At 41.1% G+C, this 23,756-nt stretch overlaps 3 protein-coding genes across 3 annotated transcripts in view; 1 reads left to right on the top strand and 2 right to left on the bottom strand.

Moving 5' to 3' along the window:
• The window catches only part of LOC118424648 (G-protein coupled receptor 54-like), an 85,149-nt gene extending 81,862 nt beyond the window's left edge, over positions 1-3,287 (top strand). The window contains exons 4-5 of the mRNA XM_035833306.1: positions 617-752; positions 1,250-3,287. Of these exons, the coding sequence (XP_035689199.1) occupies positions 617-752; positions 1,250-1,959 (846 nt within the window). The 3' untranslated portion in view covers positions 1,960-3,287. The remainder of the gene's footprint in view (positions 1-616; positions 753-1,249) is intronic.
• A 7,788-nt stretch (positions 3,288-11,075) lies between these two features.
• Positions 11,076-15,015, bottom strand: LOC118424943 (integrin alpha-IIb-like). Its single transcript, XM_035833749.1, has 4 exons — positions 14,929-15,015; positions 14,315-14,425; positions 13,074-13,199; positions 11,076-12,558 (listed from the first exon to the last, which is right to left on the bottom strand). Exons 1-4 carry the CDS (start codon positions 15,013-15,015, stop codon positions 12,367-12,369), a joined length of 516 nt encoding a protein of 171 aa, XP_035689642.1. The 3' UTR covers positions 11,076-12,366.
• A 2,581-nt stretch (positions 15,016-17,596) lies between these two features.
• Positions 17,597-23,756, bottom strand: part of LOC118424834 (integrin alpha-8-like) — an 8,052-nt gene continuing 1,892 nt past the window's right edge. Inside the window, exons 5-19 of the mRNA XM_035833634.1 lie at positions 23,604-23,694; positions 23,379-23,424; positions 22,951-23,055; positions 22,705-22,760; positions 22,404-22,543; positions 21,722-21,844; positions 21,470-21,537; positions 20,922-21,069; positions 20,428-20,505; positions 20,046-20,125; positions 19,663-19,752; positions 19,201-19,324; positions 18,788-18,964; positions 18,350-18,460; positions 17,597-17,819 (exon numbers count right to left, since the gene is read on the bottom strand). Coding sequence (XP_035689527.1) covers positions 17,604-17,819; positions 18,350-18,460; positions 18,788-18,964; positions 19,201-19,324; positions 19,663-19,752; positions 20,046-20,125; positions 20,428-20,505; positions 20,922-21,069; positions 21,470-21,537; positions 21,722-21,844; positions 22,404-22,543; positions 22,705-22,760; positions 22,951-23,055; positions 23,379-23,424; positions 23,604-23,694 — 1,653 coding nt within the window. The 3' untranslated portion in view covers positions 17,597-17,603. The remainder of the gene's footprint in view (positions 17,820-18,349; positions 18,461-18,787; positions 18,965-19,200; positions 19,325-19,662; positions 19,753-20,045; positions 20,126-20,427; positions 20,506-20,921; positions 21,070-21,469; positions 21,538-21,721; positions 21,845-22,403; positions 22,544-22,704; positions 22,761-22,950; positions 23,056-23,378; positions 23,425-23,603; positions 23,695-23,756) is intronic.

The raw sequence follows: 23,756 nt of genomic DNA, 5'->3' as shown, positions 1-23,756 counted from the left end.
TCTGTGAGATTTGTTATAACATCTGGAGAACATATGACTTCCAAATACGTCTTTTACCTTGCTGTCCGAGTCAATTGATTTATTTCATTCTTAATTCATAAATATTTCTCAATAATTCAAATTTCATAATAAAGAACACGACCCGGAGCGGAAGGCAGGAGAGTAGGTGATCACTTGTCTAATCAAAATTTGCACTAGAACTAGACAGCCAGGATCTTGTCTGAGCCAATATGAACCATGGTCCATGGCAGTACGCTTGAAAGCTGCCCTAACGTTCACTTAGCTTTCATACAGCAATATGATTAGGCCACAGCTTTAATGGATGACATCAGGCGCTAATTACTTTTTGCCTGATTTTTGCCTGATTTCAGAAAAAAATTTCTCTTCGGGGAAACATTAAGCCTCACATTGTTCAAGAAAGGTGGAAAGTTGAGTGTACATCATATGGTGTTGGAAAAGACTTTCCTGCGACTGCCCAGACAGTGTTGCATAATTGCAATCTCCAGGCCAATTAGCACGCTTTTAAGAGCGCTTTGTTGCCTAAAAGCTCTTTTGTCACTGCATTTTCACAGTGAATCACTCCTTCAGAAATCTGCGTGTTGTGTTTTGTCTGTAGGTGACGTTGCAGGCCACGTGTTTGACGCTGATGGCGCTGTCCATTGACCGGTTCTGTGCGATCGTTCTGCCGTTCAAGTCTATCGACTTCCGCCGGCCCCGTGTGGCCATCTTCGTCAGCGTCTGCATCTGGATCGGTAGGTCAGAGGTCACAATAGGGGCATGCGTAAAGGGTGCATTTTCATGTCATACAACAGACCTTGCTGAAATAAGTGTAAGAGACATTTTTTATGGCAAATGACTTGGTCTTGGTTATTTTATTTTGTTAGAAAAATAGTCATTTAGACACGTTTGGGGTGTCCGAACACGCTAAAATAAGTGCAGTTTGTGTTCATATACATGTACTTTGCGCCCTCCCTAGTGTCCCAGTATATCTTACCGTTGGTAGATGTCATTTAAATATCCTCATTGTATCAACTGGAAAGTTTTACTTTACTTTAATTATCATATTTCTTGCTCCTAAACATCGCCAATTGATACGCCAAAAAGCAGTTACTCAAGCAACTGAATATGATTTTGGACTCTATGCCAGTTGCTTGATTAACTGCTTTTTGACGTATCTTATTACCTGGATCTCTAATCTTCATCGATGTATCGCTAATTGATGTTTCTTACGACTTCTTTTCCTGTTCAGGATCTTTTCTTCTGTCTATCCCCGTGGCGCTCCGACATCGCATCTACATGGTGGGTGACCAGGTCCTGTGCCGTGAGCGTTGGCCGAGCGCCACCGCCCAGCAGTCCTACATGATCTACATGGTCTCCATCACCTACATCATTCCGCTGGCAACCAGCATCTTCTGCGGAGCCATGATCGTCCGCCAGGTCTGCAACCGCCCGGAGAGCGCCAATCTGGGCGGGCAGAGCCAGACCCGAAAGGTGACCATCATGATCATCGGCGTGGTCCTGCTCTTCGCTCTGTCTTGGCTGCCAAACCACGCTATTAACCTGTGGCGTGTCATGAATCCAAGAGCACCAGGTTCCATCCCTCTGTACCAGTTCAAATTCGCGGCCATGTGTCTCAGCTATGCCAACTCGGCTATGAATCCGTTTGTGTACACTTTTGTTGGCGAGAACTTTCGAGTAGAGCTGCACAAACTGTTCCAAAACCTTTGCTCCAAGTGCTGGTATCCTTACAGCGCCGATTCTAAGAAAGCCCCGGCGTCGGCGAAGGGTAGCAACACGAGTTTTAAGACTGCCGTGACCCTGACTCGCTCGGCGTCCGGCGGCATTGGCCAGTGTGAAACCCTGCCGTTTCGCCCCGTCACTCCGTTGCCAGACGAAGTCTATTGCCCAGTTGTTGTTGTCAAAGATGACACAAAAATGTCTTTCGAGACCAATATCTGAAATAGCAGCATCATGAACAAAGAGTCATCATCAAATGTAAATCACAACGACACAGAGCGTAAAATAAGACGAATCCAAAATTTATATTACAAAATTAACTTACTGGACTAACATGCACAAAAATCCTTTACTTAAAAATTATATAAGTACAATCAACCGAATTTATATTAGCACAATCATGAAAGCTACATGTTAGCAAAATGCCTTAGGCCTGAATGATCGAAATTTAAGTCATTGGCTACTCATAAACTTTGAACTTTATTAAATCAACACTTTGCAGGCATTTAATCCTAAACTGTGCTGGTGTGTACAAGCACCATTATTGAACATTGTTTAAAAAGTTATTACAATTTTAAAAACTTACTCGTAATTGACTAATAATTTTGCTTAAAATCACAAATTAAAGACGTTAGCCTTACGATATTTGTAACGATGAGTTAGATACACGTCATACAATAGTTGATGCGATAGTGTGTTAATTCTGATTCATCAGAGCAAGGGCCCTAGGAATGAACGATTGGGAATGTCTATTGGTCCGGCTCATTGGTGAGCCCGACTTCGTAGCTGGTTATGACTCATAATGATCATATGGTTTTGAGATATTGTCAGTAACATTGGTAAACATTGCAAGTAACATTTGTAAAAAGTTAACTAAAAATGTTGCAACAAATTTAGATTGACCAACAAATGCAATGGTATCCCAATAATATACATGTGCAAGGAGCACCATTTTCTACTAGCTTCTGAAGATTGCAACAGACAGTGTACACAAATGGTGAACGATGACATTCTAACCGAACACCATTAGTTTCATATTGTAAATATCGGAATCATTAACAGAATCAATAATTCACAGGTTGTACCATTTCGTATTGAGAGTTCCATGCAAATTCGGTCTATACGTATACAGAAAGGGTCACTCAAAAGAAAGAGGAACTTTATACAGTGATATAATGAATTTAATGAATGAAGACCTTTATTGTACGTTTTTGCTTTCTAAAATGCTAAGTATACAGGTCAATGTGAATAGGGTACATCTCCTAGTGATTCTAAGTACAATCTCTGAAAACTGTGATACATGATATAGAATACCCTGTACAATATTGTACTATATTGTAAATTGTTTTATTGGCGAAATCATGCCTGAAGGCTAATTGCATGTACAGTCTCAAAGACTAAGAGTAGAAATAGTGTCATACATAACAATAGGGTCTCTACCTACCATCCAAGGTCGAAAGGGGAGATCATTACCTAGTTCTAATGAGGCACGCTCTTTTTTTGGGCAGCCAAAGGAGATCGTTTCCGCCTTCTGATTGTCAGGGGTCTCATTAACCCTGTACCTCAGCTGTTGGCAGCCTCACAATTTAGCTCCTGGTTCCAATTAAGGTACACTATCACCACACTTGTGGGGTTCTTTCACTGTGTCACTGCTCTGTTATTTTTTTTCGATTTTTTATGATTTAGATATTGCGTAATACGCAAAAGTATGACTTAGAAGACGATAAAATACACAAAAGGTAAGAAACTTTGTTCTTTATGTCTGAAATTCGTTTAGTATTTTTAGAACCCCGCAGTGACGCAAGCGTGACACAAGTGCAGCGAGAGTGCACCTCTTAAAAGTTGCTAACTGGCAGAAACCAGTTCAATCCTGGGTCGGGCATTCTCTTTGGAGGTTGCATCCTTCTTTGGGAAGGGATGTACAAATGGGGACCAGTGTTTGAGCATCTGCATCTGCATAAGGGTACCCCCAAATAGCCCCGCGTGGGGCATCGTAGGGGGGGGGGGGGAGCTGAGGCTCCCGGGTTAGGCCGGCGGGCAGGCCGCCTGCCTGGCACGGAAGCACTCAACGTTGGGAGCACTTACAGGGCATTCCACTCGGGAGTTGTGCGTGGAAAAAACGAGTTTTTGTAAATGTCTGTACGTGCGAATATGGGTTGGTATTTGTAGTCGTGACTGCCCCGGGTGCGCCCTTGGGCAGGCTTGAGAATATTACTGGTGTCTACATTAATATTATTATTAACTACTTTATAGAAAAAGGTGCGGCGGAGGAGCAAAAGGTCTAGCAACCTCACGCTGTAAAATATCCTGCCACAAAAACAACAAGTAAACTTTCTGATGTATCACAAGACACTTCAATGGTCTGAACAGAAAAGCGATTGTCAGGGGTACGAAAAGTCCGAAAAAAGGCAACGACCTCCGATGTAGTCTGCGAACTTTTCCTAGAAGCTCTAGATCTCCTTCAAAAGCCTTCACCCTGTGAATTTTACGTCCCACTAAGTAGAAGTAAAGAAGACATTGACTCAACATGCATATAGCACGTAATGTTTGTAGACATCTGATGTGACCTAGCAATGGAAAAACAGTGAACCGATGTGTACGCCTACTTTACTGACGTCCATAGTTGCACAAGACCTTGTGCACAAGACAAATTTAATAGTGTCTGGCATATCGGTCAGGAGTTTTGGCTTTTTTCGCTATAACGTTATAGCATTAAGAAGATACGCCCCCTCTGTGTGCAAGGCATGTAAACGGAAAGAGTTTTGAAACGCCAAGTTTATTGATGACAGAAGTAAAAGCAAAGTAGGCAGTTACGTCCCTTGAAGGGTTTGCTCAGTGTCCCATAAAAGTAAAAGTAAAGCTAAAGTGGACATTGACTCAGGGTGCATATAGCACGTAATGTTTGTAGACTTCTGTGTGACCTAGCAATGGGAAACCAGTGAACCAAAGTGTCCGCAGGGCACTTTACTGACGTCCATAGTCGCTTAAAAGTATCTGCACACGCATTATACTAGGGCACTGGAGTGTCTTTTTCGCTATAAACATACGCGTTTCCCTTTGTGTGCCAGGTATGTAAACGGGAAGAATGCCAAACATCTATGTTTGGAAAGGCCAAGGTTATGGATGGCGATGTACTATATTGAAAGTATATATGAAAGATGATTGGCATTGTTGGCATGGCATCTAAGGTTGTTAGACAACCTTCCAAATGAGAAGCAGTGAGCCGATGTGGACTTCCAATTTGCTGACGTCAATGAATGATCTTGAAGTTGTTCCAAAAAGTTGTCACTCAAGCAATTGGATATGTAACTATCATGGCGTATCAAATTACCTTCCAACCTTCATCAACGACCTTGCGGTCTATGTGAGCAGCGGCAGTACATAGTCTTATTGTATAAACCCTCCTCAGTGAGCCAGATTTTAGTTTGGCAGGGAAGAGCTGGTGCTCCGCCAGAATTTTTCTCCTTGGGGTTTTGCACATGCATGTAGTTCGACGTACTTTTTTCCCCTTGAGTAAACCATTTGAAAACTCAGGCAGCGTTGTAGCAAAAAATTGACATGGGCAGAACTTTGGCTTTAGACCAGGGGCCAAGAGTACTATCGGGGTTATTCGCCGCTTTAATGTTCTATTCTAGTCATGATGAGCAGATCAAATGTCGTTATAGTTCTTCGTGCCCTGAATCTGAAGACGCCATGGTTTATTCCACGTGTACAAAGTCAAGGTTGCCAGTATGTGCTATTTAGTCCGTCCATACACACTCGTACGTAAATGAAGGCATTACGACCTCTATCTGATGTGGGTCACGACCTATTCCAAGAAACTCTGCTAGCAAAACCTGTACTCTCTGGGTGTAACGAAGGGTGATCAATAAGTTCTCGGTCCCACTTAGAAATGATAAGCACAACTCAACTGATTTGCAAAAAAACGAATGCCTGTAAAGTAATGACTGCAATGATTTGAAATTTGGAGGATATGGATAAAAAGGCTCCATACTATGAAGTTGTGCCTCAAAATTTGAGGTGTGCTTATCATTTCTAGGTGGGGCAGAGAACTTATTGATCACCCCTCGTACGTCCCGCGAGGGGCTTTTCTCTGTATTCCATAGAACTAGAAGTAGGAGTAAAGTAGGCATCAACACGCTGTGCATAAAGCACGTAATTGTTTTCCTTCTGATGTGATCTAGCAATTGAAAACCAGTAACCCAAAGCTCACACCTACTTTGCTGACGTCCATAGTTGCACAATACCTTCGAAAGTATCTACCCATATCGGTCAGCAGTTTTGGCGTTTTTGTTAGAAAAAGATACGTTCTCCTCTCTGTGCCATGTATATAATTGGGAAGAGTGACAAACAATAATTGGTTTGAAAGTCCAAGTTTATGAATGACAAAAATAGAAGCAAAGTAGGCAGTTTCGTCCCTTGAAGGGTTTTCTCAGTATCCCATAGAAGTCATAGAACTCGAGGTAAAGTGAGCATCGAATCACCGTGCATATAGCACGTTATGTTGTTGGCATTTGATGTGACCTAGCAATGGAAACCCAGTAAACCAAAGCAGACACGTACTTTACCGACGTCCATAGTTGCACAAGACTTTTAAAAGTATCGGAAACCTAGAAAAGAGGTGTGTGAAACGTCACATGGCAGTGATTATTAGTGTCCTTCTTCTGTGTGCCAGGTATGTAACTGGGAAGAGTGCCAAACATCTATGTTTGGAAAGGCCAAGGTTATGGATGGCAATGTACTATATTGCATGTATATATATCAACGATGATTGGCATTGTTGGCGCGGCATGTAAAGCTGTTAGACAACCTTCCAAATGAGAAGCAGTGAGTCGAAGTGGACTTCTAATCTGCTGACGTCAATGAATGACCTTGCAGTTGAGCCAAAAAGTAGTTACACAAGAAACTGGATATGTAACTATTATGGCGTGTCTAATTACCTTCTAATCTAACCTTCATCAACGACCTTGCAGTAAAGGTGAGCAGCGGAAGTCTTATTGCATAAACCCTGGTCAGTGCGCGAGATTTGTATCTGGCAAGGAAGAGCCGCAGTGTGGAGCCAAATTTCTGCCCCGCCAAATTTTATCCCCTTGACTCAACTATTTGAAAAGTCAGGCAGCGTTGTGGCAAATATTTGTTTGGCATGGGCATAGTTTGACTTGACACCGGGTGCCAAGAGTACTATCAGGGTTATTATCGGAGTTAAATACTCTACCACAGCCATGATGAGCAGATCAATTGCCGTCGCTTCTTCGTGCCATGAATCTTAATACGGTTGACCATGGTTGACCCCACATGTACAAAGTCAAGGTTGCCAATATGTGTTACTCTGTTTTACTCGTCTTGTTTTTTTTTTCTTACCTCAATACTCTCCAAGCGGAGGTTAGGCTCCGGCTTTTTTTACGTTTTCTAGTCTTTTCATCGGGCTTTCTCCTTTGTCATGTTCATTGAAGTCCACTGGGCTAGGAGACTAATGGGTTTTATTGGCCATTTTAGGTACTAAAAGATAAGTTCAACTTTGTTTGCCAGTTGTGTTACCGGGAAGAGTGCCTAACATGTCTGCTCGGAAACGCCAAGTGTATAGATGGTAGACATGATAACACTGAAAGGTGATAAACTATATTGTATATGTTGTAGATATCAACGACGATTGGCATTGTTGGCATGACCTGTTAAGTTGTAAGACATTCTTCGAAATAAGAATCTGTGAGCCGAAGTGAAGCACTCATCACTACTGGCGTCTATGAATGACCTTGCAGTTGCCCCAAATAGTAGTCACAAAGCAACTGGATATGTACAATGTAAATATTATGGCGCATCAAATAACCTTCTTCAACGACCTTGCATAATGTGATCAGCGGTACCGGTAGTCTTATTCAAAACCCTCCCCAGTGAGCCAGATTTGCGACTGGCAGGGAGGAGCTGGTGGAGAGCCAAATCTCTGCTCCGCCAAATTTTAGCTTCGCCAGAATTTTGCTCCGTTGGGTTTTGCTCATGCGTGGAATTTGACGTGCTTCTTTCCCCTCGTGTGCGAATGAACTTTCTAAAGACAGCGTTGTGGAAAATATTTGGCAGGAGCAAACTTTGGCTCGAGACCAGGTGCCAAAAGTACTATCGTGGTTTATTGGCAGCCTTAATGTTCTACCACAGTCATGATGAGCAGACCAATTTCCGTTATACTTCTTCGTGCCATGAATCTAAAGACGGTTGACCATGGTTGACCCCACGTGTACAAAGTCAAGGTTACCAGTAAGTGTCTTCCCAGTTGCTTAGTTAGTCTATATATACACCATCACGTCCTTGAGAAGCTGTAAGTAGGGTAGCGAAAACTATTTTCCAGAACTTGCCACAAAGTGCCAGCGGAAAGGTAGCAAGTTCACTTTCATACTTCCTTCCCACCAACAAGAAGATCTGTTGGTCCGTTGTTGTAGCCTGGAGTCCAGCCTTGTTAGCTTTGTTCCGGTTCCGCTCCCGAAGGTCGCTACTCCCCAACAAGTAGCGACCCTCGGGAGCGGAACAAGGCTGGACTCCAGGCTACCGTTGTTGACGTTTTAGGGAACAGATTTTCACTTATGGCTCACTTTTGACGACATCACAAGGCGGGTTTCCAGTGTGAGCTTGACATATCAAGCTAGCTGATACGCCAAGCTGAGAGAAAAACGATTTTTCTAAAATAAATTAGATATTACCATTTCTATAGTATAGGCAACAAGAAGGATTTGTGAGATAATATTATGTAAAAGTATGGAGCAGATGTACCGAGTCATGCTATTTTAAGCGAGTAACTTTGTAAGAAGAAAACAAGAAATTAATGTCGTAAACGATGATCAGATCTATAGCTATTAGATTTCATAGTCGACAAGGGAAGTTGGAGGCATAATAAGTTTCTAATTAATCAACATATACACTATATGAGGGGATTGTATTATTGTTAACATATGTCACGTAATACGTGCCGATATTTTTGTGACGTTCCAAGAGTAGTGATTGACGTGTAATATGCTCTTTAATGCATAGATTTTTCCCGCATGGCTAAAATCAGAGTTTGTAGTATGGTGTATCGTTATGTATAAGCGACATGAGAACGATAGTAGTTAAAAAGCATTGTGCTCGACGATACTCCTGTTTGTAATACCGTACTTGTGGCAAAAAGGTACAGCTTTGCATTTGTTTTGAAGAATCGTGATAGATATCTATAGCGACGAATAAAACTTAGGTAAGAACATTTTTGGTGACGTTTACAACAATGCCCTGCTTAACAATTGATACAGTATCTGCTCTGATGCTACATTGTATGTAAGTTCAACAGATACATGTGTATTTTAGATGTCGGTAGCAGTTTTATAGTCTGATGCACGTTAAGGTACATTGTGTAAGTTGCATATTTTAGAGTTGGTGGCAGTTTTTATAGTCTAATAGTCTTAAGCGTCTGTGTCACGAGTACCATGCAGTGCCTGGGTGTGGAATGTGGATAGTCAAATTTGTTGACAATGACACAAAAGAAAAATATGTATTTTAGTGTATTGTAAAGTAGTTTCTCAATGTAGTAGCATTATAGGTATACCGTGAAGGATTGTGGAGCAACAGGGGGAGTAAAACGGAAAATAGCATTATTGTGCTCAATAGTCAAGAAAGATTGCACAAGAAAAGATCTTAAATGCCATACTACAAGAAATATAAGATGTATGGACTAACACAGTTTGGATCAACTTGCAATTTCAGTTTGAAACTTTGAATGGCGTACTCTACAATACTTCATGAAATCTCATGACAGTATATCATAATCCATGTAGTCGGTTACGTATTTCTTGTCAAATCGTAGAAAGTAACACTAGTAGGATTGATTAGTCAGATAATTGTGATTCTTGTAAGTAAGAAAAATGATATTTGATATTCAATAAAATATGCAGACTGCAACGATGTTGTACGTACTCTTTTACACGATATGTTACAATAGCATATTAGATGATAAGTAGATTTTTTTCTATTTGCTATTGGACAGACGAGGACAATGTGGCACTGCACTCACTCAAGTTAATAACTTAGGTAGGGGAGATAAAAGAAAAGACTATTTTTACCTTCTGTCTCTATTGTGTATGTGGTACTGTTAATATTAAGCTACTAACTTGAATGCAGTGCCACATTGTCCTTGTCTGTCCAAAAGCAAATAGAAAAATAATAATAATTACGTACGTACATAGCAAGCAATGTTTTCGGTCATTAAGATGGCGTCTATCATGGCCAGTTTATCAGATTCCTTTTATTTCAAACAGGCCAACTACACAAGGGACAGAAGGTAAAGGTAGTCTTTTTTTTACCTTCCCGACCTAAGTTAGGTACCCATTTTTACACCTGGGTGAAGTGAGGAAGGTAGTGTTAGTGTAAAGGGCCTTTCCCAAGGGCACAACGTCGGGGCACGGCGGGTATCGAACTCCTGACCTCTAGATTCCGAGCCTAACGCGAGTTACACCACAAGCCACGAATTCTGTTCCCACTGACAGGTACATTTGACAGATATTCGGTATCTAGCTGCAGGAGGACTCGAAATGTCTATCTCTAATAGCAGTAATATTTCATAAGTGTCATACCCTAACTGAGAATTGGCATAAAATGTCAACAACGTGTTTTTATGTCGTTCAGAAATTCCATTTGGACAGTCGTAAACATTAAAAGTGTTTACCGACGAGACTATTGAAGCTGTTGGCATTTGTCATGCTATGTGCAAAATGTTTCCCACCTTAAATGGATGGTATATCGGTGCATTTCCTGTTACAATTACTGTAGAGCCATTAAAAACACGCCCACATAAGACACGAATCGCCCACAATGTAAAGAAAAAAACTCACGAATCTCACAGTTGCCTTGACATTGACTGGTGTCGTTACCCTCTGGAAAAGGGCTTGCTACAGTTTATGTGTAACTGGATATTAGCTGGATATTGCGTTTCCTAGGATTGATATGACAGGTCCTATTCACTGAACACGCATACGAAGAACATTCCACGTCTCTAACACGTAGTGGATATTGGAGGTTAGCGTCTCTTCACACCCGATACGATCAGAAAGACTCGACGAATCGTAAAATTGCCAAGGCATTTTTTTCTAATGCTCCAAAATTCCGCGCCAAAATTAAACGCCCAAAGCGTCGCCGAAGGTCATATTTTATCATTTTGTAATAATGCGCACATCTTACAACATTATGAGAAGAAAACTGCATCTATTAGTATGATATGAGACAGTGCCATGGGCGTCAAAAGATAAAATGCCCTGTGCTTCAACCACCCTACATACGTATACTTGTGTACTACAAACCTGTAAAGATCATACGCAACATCAGAATATTCAAAACAGTTTGAATACATTTTTAATTTTAGGATCAGGATAGGAATTATCGCAACAAACATTAAAAAATCCATAGCAACAATATCAAAGCCTACTGAATTAAAGTGGTATCTCACTGCACTTGGGGCACCAGTGCGGCACTGCGGGGTTCGAAAGATTACTCAACGAATTGCAGAGATAAGGACGAATTTTCTTACATTTTGCGTATTTTGTTGTCTTCTAAGTCATATGTAGTTTTACGTATTACGCAATATCTACATTATGAATAAATCGGATAAAATAATACAACAGTGCCGCGATGAACGAACCCTACAGTGCCGCACCGGTGCCCCAAGCGCAGCGAGATACCACCTGTAGCAACTTTCAAGCAAGTTCAAGGACTCTGTTCTGCTGTCCCCACTATTTCCTGAACCAGCAGGCATCTAGTACACAATCAGACTCAGCAAGTATCTGACATTTCAGTCAGAAAGTTCCTAAAAATTCAATTTCATTGACAAAATATCTCAAAGTATCGCGATAGCAAAGAGTCAAACACAGATGTTCCTATCAAATAGAGATATTAAAAGATACATTCAAAGCACATCGCACAAATGTTTGTATGCAAAGTAAATATCGAATATGCTCATCATGCAGATGGATTTACATACTCGTCATTACAATGCATCTGTAAACCACGTGAGAAATGGTTTATTTTGTAAGCCAATACATCTAACAGTATGTAAAGCTAGTTGAAATGTAACGTATTTTGTTTCATCTACAAACTTGAAATCTAAAGTTTTGAAACTACGTTGTAAATGCAACAACAATCGTTCTCGGCAGCACTTTAAAATCTCGAGTGATAATGTTTCCAAAGGTAAAGCTAACGAAAAGGCAATTCTAAGATTCAACATGGCAATACGATATATAGCTGACATTTAAAGAAAACTGCTAATCACAGACCTTTCAACACACATTCTTCTTGTAGCCTTCTAATGTCTCATGAAATGTTTCACAAAATTACCCACGAGATAAGATAATATCAAACTATTTGTCTAGCTCTAGCCATAATCCACCATGTTATATAACATAGCCTTGGAAGAAACAAAGAAAGGCCATAACGTAGAGCCTTAGACGATTAGCCTTGCGATATGATGTAAAAATATTGCAGAATTTTCTCAAGGCTGATAACTGATAAGGAATGTCTACGTTCCGAACTGGCTGCTAACTTTACTCAACTGTCATCCCACCAAAACACTTAGCATTTAGACCGTTCAGTTTAGACCAATCGCAATGCCCAATAGTCACGTGATCAGTAGTAACGGTCCCTTAGATTGGTCACCCTTCTGTCCATCCAGTCCCAACAAGACATGAAACCGGACACCAGCTGTTCCCAGCGTTCTTTGCAAAAGGCAATGACGTCATTTTCATCGTCGTCGTCGTCCGGATCCAAGTAGCCATTGTAGTCCATGAGCTGCTTGTACTTTCGTTTGAAGAAACCAGCCTACAACAGAAAACAGACATCTCGCTCGTTCCTTCATTTATTGTTTCTTTCTTTCTTTTTCTTTCTTTCTTTCGTTCTTTCTTTCTCTCTTTCTTTCATTCATTGTATGTGAAGTACAGTAATAGTTCTGCTGACGAAGACTGGGGAAGCTAGGTCGAGAATTCCAAGTAGTCATTCTTTTAGTTGGAGAACTTAGTTAGTTTGATTCCTCAAGATCACAATAAGTCATATTACAATAGGGCATGGTATGTTATGTTAGTGACATATACTTCAAGTGTTGTCAAAGGGTGTAAGAAAGGACAAGACGGAGTTTTTATACAAAATTTCACACATCATATGAGCTAATATCAGATGTAGTTTACCCAACGTACAGTATCAAGTTTTTATACAAGTCCTACTTCACCCAACACGAACCCATGCCGATTTCCGTCACCCAACATGAACCCATGCTGATTGCCGTCATCCATGAACTTATGCCGAAGTAAATTTAGATCGACATTGTGACTAATCCGTACCTTCCACAACAGTAGAACTGCTAGAACCAGCAGTAATAGCCCACTCATTACAGACAGCACCACTACCCACGTCTGTACCGACCTCTTCGCTGCAGTCGGCTTCTCTGGGTTGATGGGTGTCACGATCTGTACAACAGGAGGATTGTCTCGTCACGGAAGCACATTTTACACTAAGTCTCAGTTTCACAAAGAAGCGAGAAGAAGTCGAATTCACTTATACCCCCTTTCCGCCAAGACGGTGCTCTCACCGCGCTCTCTCTGTGACCTAAAATTCGACAGATCGCTCAACGAATTGTATAGAAAAGAAACGAATCTTTCTACACTTTGAGTGTTTTGATGTCTTTTCATTCACACCTTTACGTTTTGTATGGTATACCCAGTGTAAAAGCGAAGGTACGGTCGCAGTGAAAACGCAGCGCGATCGCCGTCTAGTGGAAAGGGAGCCTTATTACTCGTAGCATACGATTCTTGCGTTGGTTGATATTGCATCTTTTGTTTGACGTGTACTTAACCTAGTATGTATCATCAAGGTCTTCATTCATTCATTGAAAGAGTCATAATTGTTTTCGACAACCGTTGTGGACGTCTACACTGACATGCGGTGACATTGTTACTTGCACTTTCACCCAGCATTAGCCGCATGTGGATGGAACGTATCATTCTAATTGACAGCGTTTGAGTAAAGTAAATGCGTCTACCACGAGAAATATAATCTTTCTGACTATGGCTCACCCTTACATTGGTATAAAGTAACATGGAGAGTGAATTCCATTTACCGATTTCAATACTCGCCAACGGTGTGTCAATGGAACGAGTCAGCCTGATATGATAACAGCTTTTGAGTTCAAGCAATACGCCTACCAGTCATGCTTTGCTGACCACAAAAACGGCCACCATTCTAAATATGTTTGCGTCCCCATTGACATGAGTTGACATGGACACTGAATGTTATTTACCGATTCAATGTCTTCAGTGGTGTGTTAATGGATATAGTCATTCTGTTAAACAACATTTGACTTCAAGCATTATGTTTTTCTAACAAGTAACGACAGAAACTACTAATCTGTATGTGGTTCATGTCTGCATTGATATGAGTTGACATGGAAGGCGAATGTGTTCGACAATTCACTCGCCATGAATTGATGAATACGATTTGTAAATGGAACGTGTCACTTTGGTGAACAGCGTGTAAGTTCAAGAAATGTTTTCCCGTGAGCTTATTTGAAGGTGTATTTGTTTACCTGTGCGAGTGACATCGGCATGGACACCGGCTGGATGTGGTACGGCATCTCCAGGACTTCAAACACACCGGTAGACACGATGTCTCTCTCGATGATTTTCTTATGTACATCCTGGACAAAAATAAACATATAAAAACACACAAAATCACTACCAGTGCCGCATATTTCCTGTCCGATATTCTGTCGTTAATCGTATATGGCCATGGAAAAAAATATGTAAAAAAAGCGTAGACGTGGGATGCAAAGGACTCGTTTAAACCTGTTCACGGCCAAGAAAACACATGTAAAACATTATCATGGTCGCGGCCTGCAATCTAACTTTGAAGTGCAAATGAATATATTCCATCAAAGAACTTGAAAATAATCTAATAGCAGATCTACCCGGGAGCAATTACTGTAAATGCAGAAATGTTCGCGGTGGATTTATGTTCGCAGTTTTCGCGTTGGCCATTTCACCGCAAATTTAAAGATACCGCGAAAATTTTCCCAGGGCAATAAGATACTACAGTGCATGGTGCTACCGCGAAATTAAAACCACCACAAAAAGTCCTTTTTCCCCGATACCGCGAAATTAAATCCCCGCGAACTTAAATGCATTTACAGTATGTCAGTACCACAAGGGTGAAGGCAGTGTCCAACTTGTTCCAGGCCCTTGCCCACCGGTAGGTCTTGACCGCAAAAAGGGAGGGAGTGTGCTGCATTATGTTTTTCACTTTTAAGGCTACTCGAAAGAAACGATAAAGGTGAGAGAGGCCATTGCATTCGGCACTTGCATTGATGGTAGGGCCAACTGAGAGGGCATGAACTAACGAAAATGCGAGAATGCCAAGGGCCTGCCTAGATACACAAAGTAACTCAAAGAGGTGTAATATGTAGTGTATAATGGGCAAGAACTTTGTTTGACGCCTTAAATACATTTGTCCATGAAACCATGAATAAAAGATATGCATCAATTATTTTTTAAGCATTCGGGAAAGAGTATGGAAGTTGAACACACACCACTACCAGTGGACTAGCCCCCTGCTGTAGTGATTGCGCTGTGTGGCCCAGGGCTAAGGAAACAGAGATGGGCACCGCCCTATGCGCCAACAGGCGCGGGAAGGGATTAACTTTTTAACTTTTAACCAAGTATTTTTGTGGTGTTAAGGGCGGGGTCACATAGGTCGTGCGATCGTCGTACGATCGTTAACTTCGGGCATTTTGGAGGATACAAATGTACGTCTCCTGCAAATTTCAGCTGTCTTGGCGCACAAAGTGCTGTTTTGGAGACATGTTGATGGTTGCTTCTGTCACATCCTGCTTGAAAATCCTCTGGCATCAAAATCGTACGACGATCGCACGACCTATGTGACCGCGCCCTTATACCCGCCTCACATTAGGTGCGATTCGATCGGAAGACTAGTTTACGAGCTCTAAATGACATTTTCGTGAGTAAGACGTCCGGTGTTCTCACGATCATCTTGCGATTTTTAGGGATCGCCGGCAATTTTCAGGAGTCTTACGACGGTCGCGGTGCAGCGAAGCATGTTCTTAACATAAGCGACAAGTCGCAGGAGAACTCCGAGATCGCAGAGCTCGATACCGAGTCGCAGATCGTGCGTGCAAATCGTGCGTACCTCGCAAGGTTATCGGTCAATAGTCTTGCGTCAATCCAACGAATGAAGACCGATAGGCGAGCACAGACATAGTTATCAATCATCAAACGCAAATCGGATGCCGAACGCCCGTTAGTCGGGCGACGTTCCGGCGACGTTCACCCGACTTCCGATTGTTTACAAATATTGAATTTCTGGGAATGTGAGGGTAATTCTAACATTGTGGCCCCTGTGGCAGTATGTAGGCTGGCTTTGTGACAAACTTTCCTTTCTTGTGTCATTTCTATTAGCCCGCGCATTCCATTCATTGGTTAAAAAGATTCCGACAACAAAATAACCAAGATTTATTGATCTCTTGCCTTTTTTGAGGAACGTTTTGTGTTCCCTTGTCCGCGTGCAAGAGGTCATGGGAGGTTCATTATCATAGATTTATTCACCGTCGATCGCACGAGGCTCACTTATATGTGAGGGGGACAGATTTTGGGCGAAAAATACGCAAGACCATCTTAAGATCTTAAAATCAGCCGACCTTCCTGCGATTGCGAAGTACGTCCGAAGATCGTATATAATGTGAGGCGGGTATAAGGCATACTGTTGACGACCTCACATATATCTTCGTTAGTTGATGCCCTCTCTTGACCCTACCTTCAATGTAAGTGCCGGTTGCATCAATTTTCGGACATTTCAAAAAAGAAGTTTTGAACCATACTGTAAGTCGTAACAAAGGAGATGCAAAATGAAAAAATGTGCTGCAGCTTTTAAAAAAATCGAAATATGTATACAGTGGAAGCCAGTTAATTGCACATCGGATTAACGCACACTTCTGTTAACTGCACGGAATCCCAAAATCCCAAACCGGTGCGGTCCAGCTAGATAACTTCGCATTATTGCACCAGCCGAATAATTGCACCAAATTCACTGGCAAATATGCCGTGCAATTAAGCGGCTTCTACTGTACTTATGTAATAGGATATTAAGATCAATTCCAAGTCAAACAAGAAGAAGTGATTGAACAAAAGTAACGAATATTTTGGTTGATGTACGGCACTCTGTTCAACATGCGTGACCACTTAGATTTTTATAATGAAGACAACTTTTGAGCCAATCTTTATCTGTGCGCTCGTGGTTCCCAGAGGATGTTATCCATATAATCAAATCAACATGGCATAAGTGCATAAAAGACCTGTATTGAGCATAGTGCTCGCTGAAGTCTCAAGAAGACTTTGAGATATACCGCACTTGGGAACTTTCAAGGCCAGTGGAAAGAAATGTGCAACAAAGGCGTGGGTGTGACCTCTGGCTTACCGTTGAAGACTAAAAGGTTAAAGAAGAAAGACGTGGAATACAAACTGTATCACTGAAAACTTTTCAAGGCCACGAAAGGAGATGTGAAACATATTGTGATTCATGTGGGTTGTAACCTGCACTTTAAATTTGAAGTGCAAATGTCTATATCCATTGGAAGGACTTGAAAGTACAGTCAGTAACTCTAAAAAGAGATCAATCTTGGAGTAAAACAGTATCCCGGCCCTTTGGATACAGTGCCTTGCCCCGAGTATGTCTGCTTATACATTACTTGAAAGAAGGTTGTAAGAAAGGATAGCGTTTTATTTTCATGAGTATGTTCTTGATGATCTAAGACTTGAACTAGCAAGAAAAGGAAAAAAAATTAAAAGGGTCACAGCATCCGGGACTCACAAGAGTAGAATCAAGGTCAAGGGACATGAGCTAACGAAAATGCGAAGGAGTTGGCCCATCATGTCGCCTAAAAGCCTAGGAGGCAAAGAAATGAAGTTTCTTACATGACTGCTGAGACGTAAGAAAGAGTTGAGTCGCACGATCGCGATGCTGTTCCTCTTCAGCGGACCGAATATACACGTGATCAGCATGCACCTGGCCGTGGTGCAGTCCTGTAAGTTGGAACATCAAAACATAAAAAAAAGTTATCGCGAGAGTCCAAACTTATTCTACATGCCATGGAGAATATTATCAACGAGGTTTTGTTTTCGTTGTGTCCGTAGGTACGTGAATACAGCAGTGACGGGAAAAAGCTGTCACCGCAGACCAACAGGAAGTGTAGGTCGAATTAGAGCTATATTACATCACGCACGTCAGGGACACTGGCAGGAAGTGAGGTCAAAGGTCCCAGGAAGGTCCTAGGAAAGGTTATCTCATTTCCTGTCTTCGATTTCTTGCTATACGTATGCCCAAAATCCATCAATGCAGTCTATCAACCGTGGCTAATAAAAAAGCTAATTAGGACAATTTGCGGTCCAAAGAAGACTTTTCTGTATATACATACTATAATAGTAATATTACTCGTACATGTACTTATAAAAGAACAAGTGTTCTGTGGTGAATCCAAGTCGGTCAATATTCTACAAATCTATGGATTTCTTAAAGGCTGATCTCAGGATCAGCAATGAAGTAAGAGTCTCACCAGCTGCTCTCGAACAGCAGCTTTGGAGACTTGGCGACGTTTTCTCGTCTGGAGCTCCTGCCATTGCTTGTCTACGTCGATAGGTGGCGCTGTGGCCGAAAGCTGCCCAACCTGAGGAAAGAATGTGAACCACATTAAACAGAAGATTCTGTGAGGTTTCTTTAATCGACTAACGTTTGATATCTCTAATTTTGAAAAGAGACTCAAAGAGGCGGGGAGGGGGCAGATGATCTACGCAAATCTCATGCTCTCTCGTGAGACTAGGTCACTCCGTGAACAAGATGTCCAAGACGTGCTGCAAGACATCGAAAATCTGGTATGTCTCTCTTAAAACACGTCATTGTTTGAAGAATATTGTATTAACTAAACTCAAATCCTTAAGTTTACTTTACGGGAGCAAGTCTTCTGCCTATGAACGTTCAGATATGTTAAACCTACCTGAACTGTCGTTATGTTAAATTCTGACAGCCCCAACATCCGGGTAACTAGACACTGCCCATCTCCTTCCACAGTGATGTTCCCCAGGGAGATGAAATTATCGCCCTCTACCGTTTTCATCGGGAAATACACTTTGAGCTCCGACTTTCCTATTGTGCTGGGACCTGTACTTAAAATCTGAACAATGCCAAACATATGATTTTATACAGCAGTTAATAGTTTAATAATATATGAGAACTTTTATTGTGTTTAATAGAATGTCAAATTGAATGTAGACCTAAAAATACGTGTAATCATAACATAGAAATGCCAAAAGATAATTTGAAATTAGATGCATTCATCTTAGTATTTCGTAAATCCAATGTAAGTTGTGTGTACATAAAACACACAAACATGTTTGATAACTGTTTTACCTCATAAATATGCCTGAACTCAGGTTGAGAAGGAGGGGGCACCGTTACTGGGCCGCTCTCGCCATTTGTGTCGGTCTGTTTTTCCGTCTTCATTTTCACAATGACTTGTTCGGGGATGGAAACCCTGTAAACAACCGATATATTATCGCTACCTCAAATTTACGTCAAGAAAATGATACGCCCAATAACGTAATTACACACACACGCACACACAGACACACGCACACACAGTCAGCACACACACGCACGCACACACGCACACACACTTAACAGACTGAAAGAGACACACACAAACACACACAGACAAACACAGTGACACACACACACACACACAGAGTGAGAGAGAGGCACTCACAGACACACGCACACAAACAAAAAACAGACACACCAGTACATTAATCACGACACGTTGACATATCAAAGTACACACATAACCAATGATAGTATAATATAAACGCATACCCACGGAGTCCGACATTAGCGTAGGCACGAACGGGTAACGTCAGAATAGCCTCGTTGTCAAAGTTGGAGAATTGGTCTTCTACGTTGGAACTGCAGAAGTAAAAGAGAAAAAAATCAAGAAAACAACAGAATTCGAAGCGTAGAGCAATTACTATAAAATAGTAGCCAACAAATGATAGCCTTTCAACAACTTAAATGCACAGACCAAGGAGGTTCAAAAACCTCCTTGCACAGACACAACACGCTTCAGATAATTTGGCGGCTGCTTCCAACAAAAATGCCATACAGCAAAGTACATTACATTCATTATCTACCTATTATAAACATATTAAGTATCCTAGTTAAGTTTAATTTTCTATTTATACAAGAAGTTTTAAACTCACCTGTTTGCTTGAACGACGAACGATATCGAATCATTCATGCCACTCAGGCGAGAAACGGACAGTCTCAGAAATATACCGATCTGTCAGTGGAAAGAAACATTCAATTCATCAAATCTATTTTGTGTGCTTCAAGAAACTAACCACAAAATTCGCATATCTAGTGCATCCGCTTACTACGTACATATTGCAATGGTTACCCGATTGTAAAATATACACAGTTGCTTTTTTTGAGTGCCAAGCAGTGTATCAAGTTGATCTACTAACAATATGTCTTATATAAAATGTCATAATTCAGAAGGTGGTTGACAAGCCAAAGTATACCAGTACGTAGTAGTGAAACATCGACATTAAAAAACTCGGAGCTCATTCATATTTGCCTAACCGTCTCGTTCGCTTCCATGGGGTTCCCCAGTTCACATTTCACGGCCCCGAAGTCGTTGGTGCAGGAGACCTGAGCGTCCTGAAAAAAAAGGGCAAAATATGTAGTTAACACATCCATACAAGAGATAATGTTTACGGATATGTTTTGTGATCTTTTACCCTTGGAAAGGGCTTGACTTTTCTGACTCTACCAAAAGGGTAAAAATGGGTACCTGAATTCGGTTAAGAGGTACAAATCAGTGGAATGAGGGGAATGAGTTCCTCTTCCCAATGCCATGCCTTAGACACAGTGGAGAACGTACAACCAACTACTACCTTGAAAATTTAAAGGCCTTTACTTACCTTTACACATTTCATATGTACACTTTAGGCCAATAAGATATTCTGATTCGGCAAAAGTGGCACAGGAAAACAGAGCAAACAGGACAACGCAAAACTAGCATTTTCTTATTGCAATACACTTTTGGACTGCTAGGAAGCGCTAAATATACATACCTTAGACTTCTTGTGGAAGCCGATGTAGTCCACTTCGTCAGGCACGTCCATGGTCATAACGGCTTCGTACGCGCCCTCCCCGGCGTTCCACACCTCTATGTGCATGATGAAGTCGTACGGAGTCCCGATCAAGATGTCTTTTCTCTCACTGATAGAAAACAACAGAAGAATGAAAAGCCAGATAAAGAAAAGCTATTAGTATAGAGTCTTCTTTTTTTAACCATACCCCTAGGCTTATCATGCATACGCTATGAAAACGTTTCTCAATTGCAAATTGAGTTCATTGACCCCGACGAGGGTCTATTGGTTATTCTATACCATACTACTTTCAGGGAGACAGTGTCGACCGGTAATGCTACAGTACTTCAAAAAGGGGCTAAGGGTGCCAGAATGACATTTTTGTTCATCTTGCATGAATAGTGTCATGCTCAGATACACGTAGCAAATGGGCAAAACAGATTAATACATATTAAAGATGTTTTGATGTGATACACAAATGTGTCATATCACATTGCTAGAGAATATCAAGAATTCCCTTGGGTTCCCACCTTGAAACTGTTATTCTTAGATCCGTGTCACAAATGTTATCTCTGCCACACTCCTTCAGGATATTTGTCTGAAATTTAGAAAAAAAAGTCAATCGAACGGACACTACATCAACAACTGTCCATTCCGAACCATTTTTGGGTTGTTTGTATTTATAGGACACACAACAAAGATAAACATTTCTTGATACTGCTCATAAAAGGAAACAAGGTAAACTGCAGTACGTTTGTGGATTACTAGATAGCGCTACGTACCTGATCAGAAACAGTGTGCCGCGCGTGATGGTCCAGGATGGGAGGAAGCACGACGCCAGGCCGGTCATCCAGACTGTGCGTGACGGACACCTCAATGGGCGTTAACTTGTCTCGGAGGTCAGGCTTATGGGATCGAAGAGAAAGAATCATGCGTTAGATATGATCTTCTTCTTCTTCTTCCGTTTGAGGCTACCAACTTCAACATGATGAAGACTCTGTAGCCTACATGTATACTGTAAGGTTTGATTTGGTTTGATCCACTCACACCGGAAAGGTCCCCGACTCTTTTCGGTAAGTGTGGTGGGTTCTTTTATGTGCTTTGGATGTTGTAACATGCCATTTACTCCCAGTGGCATCCTTACATTCCAGAGCCGTCTTTTCCTTTGTGTTTGCGACTTGACATCGATAGTTGTTTTTTTACAAGACAGTAAGATAATATCTTTAGCTAACGACCTGAATGAACTTCGCGAAAATCAGGCATATGCGCGAAAAAAAAAGAATAATGCGTTAGACGTGTTCTTGTTACATGACATTGTCCTTCACTTCCAGTGCCCTTTGTCTCTACCACAAAAGTCAAAGATGCAGCTAAGTGATAAAGTGTCTATCAAAAATAGACTTTGACACTAATTTTTTTCCATTAAGTAAAAGTAGCAATTTTCAAATTCAGGAGTGTGAAAATTACCCGGATGTAGGCTTGTGATTTTTCGCACTTGCGCACTCCCTGCGTGAGTCGAATCAACTTGATGACGTCAGTGCGACCCAGGAAATCGGCGCGGGAGTTCGAAAACCTCATCTTGTCCAAAACGGTCTCGTACTGCAGTTCTGAAAGAAAGAAGAAAAAAAAAACAATGGAAAACGTGAAAATGATATGCAGCTTGTATAACCCTATAGTGTACAGCGATGTAAATGAATCAGACTAAACATTTTGCCGACGCATCAGGAGTGGAGGCATTTAAAAAAAGATGGAATGTGTCTTCATTTACCTATATTCAGTGGCACAGCGATTCCATCATATCGGAAACACTCCGTGATGTTGAAACTGAAAAAAAAAGAAGAAATAATCATGACTTCTTAATTAAGAGATATTTCAATGTAATCAAATTTCTTTGAGGCATCTTCTTTAATTAAAAATAAAAATAAAATTATTTACCATGGCACTGTTGTGGATATTTCAAGTTGATCAACTCCTATTAATGAAGTTCGATTTTTAAAAAAAAAAACTGATTTACCATGGCACCGCTGTACCATCTCGCAATTTGCAGAGCTTGTTCTCAAGGTCAATGACCTTCGGCTCCACCGTAACGGTGCTGTGAACTCTCAGGACTGGCCTTGTTCTGGAAAATAAAACAGTTCACATTATCACCGTATACGTACTATGTACAGGAGATTTACCTTCTTGATAAATTAGTGATACAACTTGCTATGAGAGCTGTCTTATCAAAGCAAAGGGTAGGGCAACTCTACAATCATAGTCAAAGGAATAAGGTGCAAACAAATGTTTTTGAGCAGACAAGAACTGTGGATTATTTAGTTAAACCAAATTTCCATGTTTTATTCTAATAAAAGCACAAATGCTTCTATATATTGCTTCAAGCTTTGACGAGCTTTAACTATAGACACAATCCTTTTCCAAACGGCATCATGATTTCAAATATACCTCAGAACGATGGCCATGTCGGAAGCGTGGGCACCAACGATCAAGTCTGAAAGAAAAGAAAATAACAAAACACTTGAACAAGCACATGGATAGAAATAAAAGGCATGCACCAACCCAATGTATCATACCATGTTCATAAATACGTCTACCTTTCCATATCCTCACATCACAACATCTTTGCTTCATATAAATCTAATCATATGAAATATTGAGATGTTCCCGTACCTCGGTACTGGTTACCGTCAATGTCCGCTGATGCCGACATGGAGAAACCGAACGTACTGATCCCTGGCACAACGTCATCAGCAGAAATTTTCTGTAAGGTGTTCAATGATAGTCAAGAATTGAAGGAGGAAAGAGACATGGGTAAAAGGTTCG

Source organism: Branchiostoma floridae, chromosome 10 (assembly GCF_000003815.2).
Source record: "Branchiostoma floridae strain S238N-H82 chromosome 10, Bfl_VNyyK, whole genome shotgun sequence".
In the NCBI taxonomy this organism is placed as follows: domain Eukaryota; kingdom Metazoa; phylum Chordata; class Leptocardii; order Amphioxiformes; family Branchiostomatidae; genus Branchiostoma; species Branchiostoma floridae.
Note: the sequence above shows the minus strand (reverse complement) of the source record. Positions and strands in the feature narration are given on the sequence as shown.